We start from the raw sequence: 13,568 nt of genomic DNA, 5'->3' as shown, positions 1-13,568 counted from the left end.
AGAATATCCTCAACCACCACCAGTAATTCAGCCACAAAGGCAGCCACAGTGCACCAGTACACTCACCACACACCAGCTATTGGTGGAGAGGATGGTGGATATATTTATTCTCGATAGTAAATTCTGGTCCTCAAATCTGATTAGACAAGAGACATTCCATGAGCACTGATGGTATGGCACCATCGGCACTCTGACGCTTCACTTTGTGTGTATTACCCAACTTGTGTTTGTGCCGTTCTAAACTAAAGTGTTAGAGCAGTGCAGATCTGTTAAGAGCTATGAGTTGTCTTTTTTTTTTACATTACATATGTTAGCCAGCAGGGAGTGGCAAAAGATAATTTTTGTGTGTAATATGAGCATGTTGGTGACGTGAAGTGAATCCGCATAAGCCGTTTACATGAAACAGCTCTTTGTGATCTCTTACTACACTTACTACACTACACTACTATAGCTAGGAAATAGCTTTAAACTAACAACTTCAGCATTACAGCTCATCACAGCTGAGAGACACAACGGACTGATAAATTACACAATGTGTGCTGTTTAAAATGGCAGAGGATATTGTGGTTTCTATAGAGATCGACTCTTGCGCACCGGCTACCTTGAAATAGGGAGAAATACCCCCGCTTGGATGCTATTTTTCCACTGAGAAAGCTGACCTTCAGCAAGCTGACAGCATCTCTTCTTGGGTGTGGCAACAGGTGATTGTACTCCCTCAAACACACACACACACACACACACACACACACACACACACACACACACACACACACACACACACAATACTTGATTATTGGATAATCAAGGATTGGGGCACAAGCCGTGATACTATTTCTGAAGTGACATTTTGGAATTACTAACGGAGGCTTGTACGCATCATTTGGTTCCGTCGCGTAAGAAAGTAGTTCCATGCACAAATTTATTTTTTATGACCGTACTCACTTTTACCTAATTTCTTCAAATGTACTTGTTCATTGAACTGTTGTATATAAGCAATATCACACTCGCAATCATACTATATGGCCCTAAATCAGCACTTTTGTAGGATTATCTACAGCACTCGGCCTGTGGCCTCGTGCCTGCGGCCGAATCAGAGCAGTGCTGATGTAGGGCCATATCGCACTCTTGCTCGTGTTATATTGCTTAAATATTACATTACATGTAGTTTTTTAATAATTGTATTTGTTTTAATGCAGTCACATTCATTGATTTTTTTTATTTCTAATATGTGAAGCATTGTGAGCTACACTTGATGTATGAAACATGCTATTCAAGAAGTGGCCGACCAATATGGGTTTTTCAATGGTAGATGCTGATACGATATGTAGAGAGCAGGATGGCCGATATAAATTCTGATAAAGATAATACAACTGACCACCAGGAAATCAGATCTACAAAACCATTCTAAAGATAAACAAACACATATTTTATTCAATATTTTCTCAAATTTGCATATACTTGAAAAGAAAAAACCTTGAAAACAAAGTGTAGACTATCCATTGACAAATGTACTGGTAGATTTTTTAACTGACACACAAATGGCCAAGTGAAGATGGTTATCGGCCGATGCAGGTAATCCGCAAAATGGTCAAATATCGGCCAATGAATCAGCCTTCAAGATATATCAGTCTATTACTATATCAAAGTATAATGTATTATTATTATTATTATTTGCTTGAAAACACAAATTACCTAAGATATTAAGTCTTGTTTTAAGAGGAATCTAAATTTAAATGTGAGGTTTATTCTTAAAACAATGGGGGAAACAAATTTGAATGTTTAATCAAAAGGAAAACAAGATCATTTGTCTCACACCAGAGACAAATGAAAACAAGACTAAATATCTAAAGTAATTTTGCTTATCTAGTAAAATTATTGTGTTATAAGGATGTTTATCTATTTTTCTGGGAAAAACAAGACAAAAATACTGGGGCAAATTTTTTTAAATATGTTTGCAAAAAAACTCCTTGTCTAATCATAACATGTACGCTAAACCTTAATGTAGAATAAATTCAGCTTTTGACTGCTAATATCCGTTAGCGGTTATTACAGCACAGCAAACACTCTGACCCAGGAGACTGACTCTGTGCTAACTCTAGACTCCACAGCGAACACCAAAGGTTTAGCAAGCCTCATTCACAGTGGCCTATGGTTCTGAGTCACTGCTTTCAGACAAATATTCCATCCTCCCTTGGAGACGAAGCTGTTAGAGGATGCAACCCAGTTAAGACTGCATTGTATTTCAATGTGTGGTTGTTCTCATGAACTAATAAAGCCGTGTAAACCGTTTAACCCTAACACCATTTTCATATCCCAGGTAGCATTGTAAATATGCTACAACATGCATGGCAAATGCTGAAATGTTTCTTACATGAATAATCAAGCCTGATGTCACCATATGCATAATTTTGATGATGCACACTTGCGAAATCTCGCACCTCTTAATTTCAGATCTCAGCCTCACAGTACAGGCAGCAAAAAGCATGTGTGAAATATTCTTGTATCGTAAAAGAAAAATAAAGAATTTGCTAAGAAGCATATTGTGCATCTCCTTCACATACACACACACACAAAGAAAAAATATTTTTTCATGAGGGGAATTGTAGCACTAGCATTTAATCACCATTGGCTATTCAAGAATTTCTGTGCAGTAACAATGATGAATTTTCATGTTGGCACAGCAATTAGCATAAAGGAAGAGTGATTTATTATGTTGTGGCTGAGCGATGGATTTGGTTTCAGGCTGAATACTTCTCGCAGTATGGTAAAGGCCAGCCACTGACAAGGATTATGCATGAGACGTTATAAAATTGACATTTAGTGAACTCCGATTTTACAAAATGCCCCATTGCCATAGTTGCATATAATCTGGCTTCCGCCATCTGCATGAGGTCATCACACTAATATACAGTATACTATAAACCGAGAGGTTAATATTCTGTCCTGTTTACTGGTGCAGTGCAGTAAGCACTGTTTTGCTTGGTGGGCTACATGCTGAGAATTAGACTCGCTACTGTAGCCACCCTCGAGATCCAAACCCACACTGATTGGATAAAACCTGAAATGTGTTGCTAGGATTCCACATTTCTCTGCAGCCAAATGGCCAGACTATTACCAGGGATGAACTCATAGCTGACAAGCCCACCACTGGCGGTTTTTCCCCTGGTAGAAGGTCCGAATCAATTAAAATTCATCATCTCTTCTTCTCCAATAGGCTGGATTGAATTCATTCTGTGTGGTTGGTTACTGCCTGGATGATGTTGCTGTGCAACAGAAAAGATCAGACGTACAACAGCTTTGCTTTGGTATGAATAATAAGACCCTGGTGTAAACAAAGGTCCGCTTTTAGGCGATCTAAGAACAGCAGGCCAAGTCTTTCTTTTTTTTTATATAGATTTGGCATCTTGCTTTTCACGCGTTCTTTTATGGAGCTCTGTGAAATGGAGTGTTGCCAGAGGGAGAGGATGGAAACCTTACTTGTGCATTTTTTAAGGCCAGATCCCTTCTTCAAGGCATGGCGACTGAGCTTGCAGTTGAAATTGTTCTCCCAGAACTCTGCGAACCAGATATTCCTCCGGTTGTTCTCGAGTGTACGACTGGTGAAGTAGCGATCAAAGCCTAGGGTAGATTGATGAGATCCATGTTACTTCAGTGTGCTCTGTCAGAGTCTAAGCTCTCAGCCAATGAACTTCATAGGGAAACATGATTTTATTGAAGGTTTGGGCTTAAAATCATTCTTGCCTCAAAGTTCTATTGTTCTATTGCAATTGTTCTATTTTGCTTTAAAGGAAGAAGCAAATATCATTCCATACTGTATGCAGTTATTTTTACAGTGAAACACACACAAATTCATTTGCAGTAAATCTTCACATTGCAAAAAAGTAATTTACTTTATTTCCAGTATTTCCAGTATCTATAAAATATATTACACATACAAAATATTCTTAAAAGAAGATACATTTACTTGAGAGACAAAATTAGATGAGATAATAACACTTTTCTGAGGATGTGTTAAAAAAGTTGTATTAAACAATTTGGCTTTATATATATATATACATATATATATATATATATATATATATATATATATATATATATATATATATATATATATATATATTTGCCTACTGTAACCCTTGTGTTGTGTTCGTTTGTGCTAACACCTTTTGTGTTCCCGGGCAAAAATGACCTGCCCACTAAGATTGTTAATAAATCTCTTAATAAATATACAGTATTATCCCAAGATATTACATTAGATCTTTTAGTCAAGTTCTTTTTTAGTAATTATGACAGGTTGTGTACTTATTTTGCACTGACCGCACAGAGAAATGCCAGAGTCGGAGTTTGTAGTTAATTACATGACCTACTTCTGTATTATTTGAACTTTAATAAAGCTATAATGCATTAAAACAGCATTTAAGATGTAACAATTGTGTTTCCTTTAAAGAGCTCTGACTCCACTTATTCCACAACGAGAGTGCTTCTGTATTATTTGGTGTTTTTGCATTATAATTCCCTCATACTTTGGGACTACATCACCTGAAGCTGTTTGGAAAGTTTAGAGTGCATCTGGACTGTGAGTTGTGTAATTATTCCTCTCCTCAGTCAGGCGCTAACTGCAGTACTGCTCAAAAGCGTCATCATTAGAGTTTAATGTGATCACATGTTACGTTAAATGAGATCAAGCGACTATTCGACATTGAAGAATTTTGTTGACAATTTTATTGTTGACGTTGTCGATAAAGTCGACTAATCGTTTCAGCACTAATCCCGATTCAAACGAGCCCAAATAAAACATAATAAGATAAGCAGATTGTGAAATATTCCTCAAAGAGCACAAAAAATGTTGCGTGTGTACACGTGCACATCAGATACCCTGTGTGAACAAAGCCATGTTATTTTATTCCAACTGGATAAAATAAATTTGTTTTTAGAAAATATAATCGGTCAGTTTTGACCAGAACACAACATAAGTGTTATGCGTATTTAGATATTATTCACAACAAAACAAGAAAAAAATCTAGTCTATACAACATATGCTCTTTATTCCAGTTTCTCAAAAGCCAATAGACAGTTTTCACTGAGTACGTTTACATGCACGATCTTACACCGATTATGCTTAATTGGCCGACAACGTGCAAGTCAATGAGTGCGTTTACATGCACATTCTTACACCGATTATGCTGAACAAGCTGACAATGCATGCAGTCATGTAAACACAATAAACCCCATTCCTTTATCGGTTTAAAGGCCATTAACGTCTTATGAATAACCCAACTTACGCCAATTTTACATAGCATGTAATCATCCAATGTGCGCAAGTGTCCTCTTGAGAGGGCATGTAGAGAATAACACGATTATTTCAAATGTCATGTAAATGCAGATTTCTTTCCTTATATTTTTAAATAAGCTGATTTTAGAGAGTAATCAGTGTCATGGTGTGCATGTAAATGGGCTCATAGTAATGGTTTTAAATGGTTTCCCTTTATTGGGTAAGGCCATAAACGGTTTAAGCATAAACCAATCCACAAAGGTCGATTTTTTTTGCCAATTACCCCTAGTTTGCTTTGCATGTAAACACCTTTATCTGCATTCTTAGCATTTTATCTATTGTGCGCAAAAGTTGTGCACATGCCTGTTTTCGTTTTGACGTCAAAAACAGAGAATAACCAGATCATTTCCATTCTTATGGAAACGTGGTTTTCTTGGGTTCTCAGATTTTTTATAATATCAGCATATTGGTGTGCATGTAAACCCTCAGTGACAAACAGTCCACAATTTATCTATTCATAAATGTGGCACCAGACATCATGTTTGACGCTTGTGAACCAATGCGTTTGATGTCGTTATTCATGTCCAGCCTAATGTGCTGTGTTGAAAGGAGACAATTTTTTCAAATATTCGATTTAAGCAACATCAAAGGAAAATATTTTCAGTAAATAACAACTTATATTTTGGTCCGATCATCCCACAAAGCTATCACATGACTTGGAATATAGCACACGACTCATATGGACTACTATTATGGTGATTTTGTTTTGTTTTTTTTAAGCATGACAGACATTGTCACTATGAACTGTCTTTATATGGAAAAGGCTGCATGTAGATTAATCAAAATGCTCTTTTTGTGTTACACAGGAAAAAAAATAACATTTGGGGTAACTATTCCCTTAATACTATGCATGCATCCATATCTCACTTGATTATTAAATGCATCTAATATGCATTCATAATACAAAGCACTAACTCTGGTTCATAACTGGTCTTTAATGGATGAAAACCACCACTGACAAGTCTTCAATTTGTCACTTGCCTCTGATGGACTGCCGTTTAGGTAGGATGGTGACAGCTCCCTCTGCCATCTCCTCTTGGTGAAGAACAGGCGATATCTTCGAGCCCCAGCTATCTGACCCCACCCACAGGAAATGCCCCGTCTGATTGGCCTTCTTCGCTGCTTGCAGTAGCCGCCTATAAACAAATGAGTGTCACTTTAAATAAAGAGTTCTTAACTCTTGGATATTTTCTTGTTCTCAGGCTCTGAGACAAATCAACTCTAATTTCTTGTTTGCAATTATTGACTAGCGCTTTGGTGCCTCTCCGTTTACAGTAACTGCAAATCAATTTTATTGAAGGTCAGTATTGACATTTGTTGAGCACTGAAATTTCGGTGTATTCTCTGTCTGGCACGATAGCAATTGATGTCAAAATTAGTCACACACACAACTGACAGCAAAAGCATTTCCGCATGATAACAATGGCTCAATAAGGTATGTTTAAGACTTGGCACACAAAATATTCTTTCTTCTAAACAGATACAGAATTGTGTCTTCACCTTCAGTCTATATTCATGAGCTCTAGAATCCATTTTCTGGGTAATTATCTGTATTTTTCTGCACTAATTTTGGTGGGGAACTTTGCGTAATTCTGCGGAATGGATTTAAACATGGTAAAATGCATCAAAAGGGGAGGAAATAACTTCTTATTGGTAGTTGTACACATAATTAAATTAATGCAGAATCTTTTATTTCATTTTATGAATAATGAGTGTACCAATTCTGCAGAAATATTCTTAATTGGTACACGTTATAATTTATTTACCTATATTAAAGTGAACATGACAAAGCATTTGCAGCCCATTTTTCTTCCATAATGTGATATATTTGAGAAAATTAATATTTAATGAGAAAAAAAAAATGTAGGACTGGACTTGATTTTATCCCTGGGAATTGGTTGGACTGTGAAAAGTGGGTGTTCCATACCTGAAGGGAGACAGAAAAAGGAGTTTGCAGTTCATTATGACTGAGATATGAAGGGCAAAAAGGTCAAATTCACCTTCCAGAGCATCCCAGTGGTTTTGGGATACCTTTTATACATTTAACATTAAATTACTGCAATAATTGTTGGAAATATTTCAGAAAGGCTGCATTACCTACATCAGTAGCTTAAAATAATGTCTAAATAACAACCAATAATGTTGCCTTGTTGACATCATCAAAAAAGTGTTTTAGAGGCAGAGCATGTTACTATATATGCAGTGTATATATCTATATCTATATCTATATCTATATCTAATTATTTTTTTTACTCCAAAAATATAATAAAATGTAAAAAATATATTTAAAAAAGTTTACTCCAAAATGTTCAAAAAATAGCGTGTGTGTGTGTGTGTATATATATATATATATATATATATATATATATATATATATATATATATATATATATATATATATACTATATATACACACACACACACACACACACACACATTTTTTTTTTTTTTTACTTTTTTGCAGTAACACGCACTGATAAATTGTGCATAATGAGACAACTCATTTAATAAGGAAAGTAAATTGATAAATTTTGAGTTCAAAGTTAGAAGATAAGTGGTATTTTTATGTAATTCAGTCATTTAGAGTATAATTATTAGCAAAATTATCAGTAATAATTTCACACACTTTCTCAATTACAGATGCATAGATGAGAGCATGGATAAATCAATCATTAACAATACATTAACATTAACATAAACAATAATTAGAAAATCATGATTAAACAGTCATCATGAGTGCTCTGCAAGCAACAAATTGAAAAAGTTTGACCATAATTATTCCTTCAAATTAGAATGATTATTAGTCAATGGACGTCTAATAACACATCTTAGTGAAGGCTTTTGTCAATTATCCACGAGAACAGCTGGGTTCTAATAGTTTTGATTAGATACTCCAGGTGCGTTTTAGACATTCCCTTGGGGGAAAATTAAATGTGCCATAGTAGAGGTCAGGTAAATGAGTTTTTCCCTATAAAGTCCTTGTTGTGTTTTTCAGATATTTTAGAAAGGCAAGACAAGGCACAGCAATTTCTTATTCTTAGCATAGCACAATTCATACACAAATAATAATAACTTTAAAATCATTTAAGAATATAAAAATAAATAAGGAAAGAACAAAGAAAGTAGTAATAATAAATAGAAAGAAAAATATAATTTAAAAAGGTTTGAAATTAATAAAAAGGAAAATATGGACGGGTCAAGATATTGAAAAAAAAAATCGAAACAATATTTAAAATTTTCATAACATATTGATAGTAGTAGTGATTTTTTTTTCCTGCCTGATCCCAGTAAAGTAATTATTATAAAAATAAATGACAATAAAGAACCGCACTTCTTCAATATGCTAATTTTATTTAAAACCAACAGAAGCAACTTACCTTATATCATCCTCATTTGCAAAAATAATTACAACTCTTGCATTTGGATTTTCTCCCAGCCTCTGAATAATCTTATCAAACTCTCCAGGTTTTGGCTCACGGGGGATCTTCACCGACTGTGAGATACAAACACTCCCTGTGAAACAAAGAGTAGTACTATTACTTGCTGGAAATAAAATAATCACATGTTGAAATGGCTTACATTAAAGGAATCATTGCATATTTGTTCATCACACAAATCAATTGTTCAGCTTCAGAATACTTAGAAGATAGTGCAGTAGTCATATACTACTTTTAATGTTGTTTCATGGTGTTATTGTGCCCTTTTTGAAGCTTGACAGCCCTGGGTCACCATTAACAAAAAGCTGTGTGAAGATTCTTCAAATTTCTATATTGGTGTTACACAGAAGAAAATTGGTCTAGATCTGGCCAAGACTACTAGAAGCCTTAAGACCCTGTCCAAGACTAGACCTTGCAAGGTCCCAACCAAGACCAAGACCCGTTGGTCTAAAGAACTAGACCAACAGATCTAGCGATTTTGTAGAGTGGTCAAGTAACAATTCAGAGAATCCTTGAAAATGATCTTTAATGGTAAAGATACTGTGGTTGATCTAATTAGCACCTTTAGATCGTTACAATTAGACTGCGGTATTGTCTGAGACCATAAGACCCAAATCCAGACCAAGACTTTTTGAATTAATGAGATCCATGCTTATGTGGTCTCAAGAGGTCTCAAGACCATGACCTCAAAGATCAAGACTTGAAATCAAGACTGTAAACCCTAAATGATCTGACAGTCTTACCTGAGAACAAGGAAGATGCTGTAATGTTTTGTAGTGCATTCAAAATTAACCATCATTACATAAAAATTCCAACAAAGTCTCATGACAACTTGTAATAATTTGTACGAGATGTAAAAAATAGTAAGATATCGTACAACTTGGCCCATCTGAAAAAATTACTTATTCCCAGACCAACTATTCAACAAACAGATTTTCAAATCAATACAATGCAGGCATAACATTTGAGGTTTCCTCCTATCCAACACTTTATTTTAAGAAAGGAATTGTCTGTGAACAAACTTAGCTATTCATTCATTCCATAAATTGTATGCAATACAAATTACTAATTTTTGTGAATATCCTGTAATGCGTTTCTCCCATGTTCTTCCAAACCTAATGTTTTCTTTCCTCTGTGATACACAAAGGTTATTTTGCTTTGGGTAAGGGATACCTTCAGTAAGTAAGTGAATATTTGCAAATAAATTATTGAATGCACATCATGAGTTGTCTTTTTAAGAGAACAGTTCAATGGTTAAGGCTTCTATTCTAGTTGGAGAGAACTTAAGGGAACAAGCTGGCATTTCTACAGAGAATTCATGCTCTGTTGAAAACTTAATTGTTTAGTCTAGGAACCCCAGTGTGTTAAAGCTTTGCTCTACTGGGTCCTTAAATTGTATCAGTTTCTCTTTGTGTTTTACGATCATGTACGCTGTTGTGTATGTTTAAAGAAAGTGCTATGTTTTTGCTGCAATCTTTTGTCAAGGAAATTCTCATACTCACAATCTCCATACCTATGTAACTGTCTTCCTTTGCCAAATGCCTTGAATTAAAATCTTGTCTTATCAGCAAATAGTCATATGCAGATCAATTAATTGAAAAAAGCATCATAATAAGCTCATTAATCTTCTTGCAGTCGCCTATCTTTTCAGAGAAACTCAGAGCCCTTGCAAACTTCACACAAACTGGTAGTTACCTTGCCAAAGAGAGGGCGTTTTTCAAGAATTTGACCTGTCCTCGCTGAGAGAGGACCAACTGATTTGCATTGAAGGTGTTAATTAGACAGAAAAGAGAACCCCCAAAGATGCCATATGGAGAGACTTGCGAACGGCAGGAGTCTTGCAGTCAATTGGAGCTCTCTGCTGTGTGCATATGCTACTTTGAGTCAGGAGATACTCTAAATGACTGAACGCCTCAAGGTAGACCTCGACATGCTGAATGAGAGTAACTGAATGAGACAAGCATTCATGGAGACAAGTCACACAGTGATGTGAATGTAAGCTATTGTAGATTTCATGTAAGACTTAATATTAATTGTAAGTGTATAAATGTATAAATGTAAGTTAATATTCTATTTCTCTTGTTTTTCCAAACTCCCTTTAAAATAAGTTGGGTCACTTGGAGGCCATCTAGGTGATGCCCCCAGGCAGCTATTTTCTACAGTGCATTCAGAAAGTATTCATACCCCTTTATTTATTTTTTTATTCACATTTTGTTATGTTGCAGACTTATGCTAAAATGCTTTAAATTATTAATATTTTCACATCAATCTACACTCCATACCCCATAATGACAAAGAAAATACCAGATTTTTTATCATTTTGAAAATTAGAAAAAAACTGAAATGCCACATTGACATAAGTATTCAGACCTTTTGCTGTGACACTTGAAATTTAGCTCAGGTGCCCACCATTTCTCCGGATCATCTTTGAGATGTTTCTACACTTTGAATGCGGTCCACCTGTGGAAAATTCAAGTGATTTGACATAATTTGGACTGGCACACACCTGTCTATATAAGATATCACAGCTGAAAATGCATGTCAGAGCAAAAACCAAGCCATGAGTTCAAAGGAGCTCAGAGACAGGATTGTGTTGGGCACAGATCTGGGGAAGATTACAAATTTTTTTTGGCTGAATTGAAGGAGCACAGTGCCCTCCATAATTCTTAAATGGTAGAAGTTTGTTACAACCAGGACTCTTCCTAGAGCTGGCCTCCCAGCCAAACAGCAATTGGGGGAGAAGGGCCTTGGTAAGAGAGGTGACCAAGAAACCGATGGTCATCCTGGCTGAGCTCCAGATATCATGTGTGGAGATGGGAGAAACTTGCAGAAGGACAACCATCACTGCAACACACCACCGATCTGGGCTTTATTGCAGAGTGGCCAGACGGAAGCCTCTCCTCAGTGCAAGACATGCAAAAAACACCTAATGGACTCTCAGACTGTGAGAAACAAGATTCTCTAGTCTGATGAAACAAAGACGTAACTGTTTGGCCTCAATTCCAAGTGTCATGTCTGGAGGAAACCTGAAGCTGAATACCATCGCAATGGTGAAGCATATTGGTGATGGGACTGGAGGCAAGACAGGGTTGAAGGAAAATGAATGCAGCAAAATACAGAGATATCCTTAATGATAACCTGGTCCAGAGCACGCATGAACTCAGACTGGGCTGAATGTTCACCTTCCAACATGACATTGACCCTAAGCACACAGCCAAGACAATGCAAGAGTAGCTTAGAGACAACTCTGTGAATGTCCTTCAGTGGCCTAGCCAGAGCCAGGACTTGAACCCAAACAAACATCTCTGGCGGTCCCCATCCAACCTGACAGAGCTTGAGAGGATCTGTAGAGAAGAATGGCAGAAAATCCCCAAATCCAGGTATGCAAAGCTTGTTGCATCATACCCAAAAAGACTAGAGGCTGTAATCGCCAAAGGTGCTTCAACTAAGTACTGAGTTAAGGGTCTGAATACTTATTTCAATGTGATATTTCAGTTTTTTCTTTGTAATAAATTTGCAAAGTTATCAAAAAAAAATATTTTGTCATTACGGGCATGGAGTGTAGATTGATGTGAAAAAAATAATAATAATTAAAATCATTTTAGCATAAGGCTTCAACATAACAAAGTGAAGAAAAAAAATAAAGGGGTCTGAATACTTTCTGAATGCACTGCATGTAAGTAAAGGCATACAGTATTTGCACAGCTCCTACCTACATGCATGAGGAAAGACCTAAATCTGTTTTCCAAGATTAAACTTCAATAGAATTGTCAAATCAGATCTGACAACATTGGTATAATATATTTAGCTTCTTTAGGTCAAATGTACTAGAGTGTTCTACCTTGTCTCATAGAAACATGTTACTATGCATATATTTTTGCAAAATTATCTTTACATGACAGTATCATGGCAATTTCTAATGAAATAAACACTAGAGGTGCTAAAACAACGACTTGAATATCCTTACACACAAATCACATATAAAACGACAGACTATCAGTTCATTAATATTAAATGTTTGCCCTGTTACTCACAGAATGCTAGCTTAAGACATCAGATACAAATGTAAGGCGATACATTTTCAATAAATAATCAGCTGTATTTGCAAGCTTGTTCAAGCAAATTGCGGAGTAGCTGAACTGATGGAGTGTTGCACTTGCGATGCAAAGGACCGCAATATGAGTCATGACGTACAGACAGTTGAATTGAAAGTGTCATAGAAGCACCACAAAATGACATGGGAGTTTTAGCAACTGAGTTTAAGGCACATTTGCTTTTTATGCCACTACTTGTTAGGTTTAGGTGTAAGGTTTAGGGTAGGGAGGTAGGTTGTTTTAGAGCATTAACATTCAAATTAACCCCATCTGTTTTGGAGAAAATTTAACTCTCTTTTGGCGTCACTCAATGGACTTTTCTCCTTGTAACTGCCATGGTACGTGCAAGGAGCCACATCAAATTTGTATATTTGTAATTTGTTTTCTCAGATCAGGCTGAAACAAACTCAACATTTCAACAAATGTAATTTTATGTGTTACAATATCTAATTTTACATTCAGTATAGCCAGGGATGGATTACCGACCAGGCCAATAGGGCCAGTGTCCAGCTTTAAGGTTGTGAAATCTAGTTTGGCAACCCCCGCTTGAAAACCCATCAACAATAAAAATGAACCACAAACTCTACAACTTTTGGGCATGAAAACAAAACACAACCCTCACCCAACACTGCCCCCCCACCCACCGATCAAAATCTTTTTTGGGGGGGGGGGGGGGGCCTGGAGATAATTGCCCCGGTGCCTTTG

General features: G+C 36.2%; 1 protein-coding gene across 2 annotated transcripts in view; it reads right to left on the bottom strand.

The window, feature by feature from the left end:
* LOC127646621 (metabotropic glutamate receptor 4-like) overlaps nucleotides 1-13,568 on the bottom strand; it is a 274,744-nt gene that overhangs the window by 92,362 nt on the left and 168,814 nt on the right. For both annotated transcript variants that reach the window (XM_052130380.1, XM_052130381.1), the window contains exons 4-6: nucleotides 8,710-8,845; nucleotides 6,314-6,468; nucleotides 3,478-3,618 (exon numbers count right to left, since the gene is read on the bottom strand). In XM_052130380.1, coding sequence (XP_051986340.1) covers nucleotides 3,478-3,618; nucleotides 6,314-6,468; nucleotides 8,710-8,845 — 432 coding nt within the window. The remainder of the gene's footprint in view (nucleotides 1-3,477; nucleotides 3,619-6,313; nucleotides 6,469-8,709; nucleotides 8,846-13,568) is intronic.

This window comes from Xyrauchen texanus, chromosome 7 (assembly GCF_025860055.1).
Source record: "Xyrauchen texanus isolate HMW12.3.18 chromosome 7, RBS_HiC_50CHRs, whole genome shotgun sequence".
In the NCBI taxonomy this organism is placed as follows: Eukaryota; Metazoa; Chordata; class Actinopteri; order Cypriniformes; family Catostomidae; genus Xyrauchen; species Xyrauchen texanus.
Note: the sequence above shows the minus strand (reverse complement) of the source record. Positions and strands in the feature narration are given on the sequence as shown.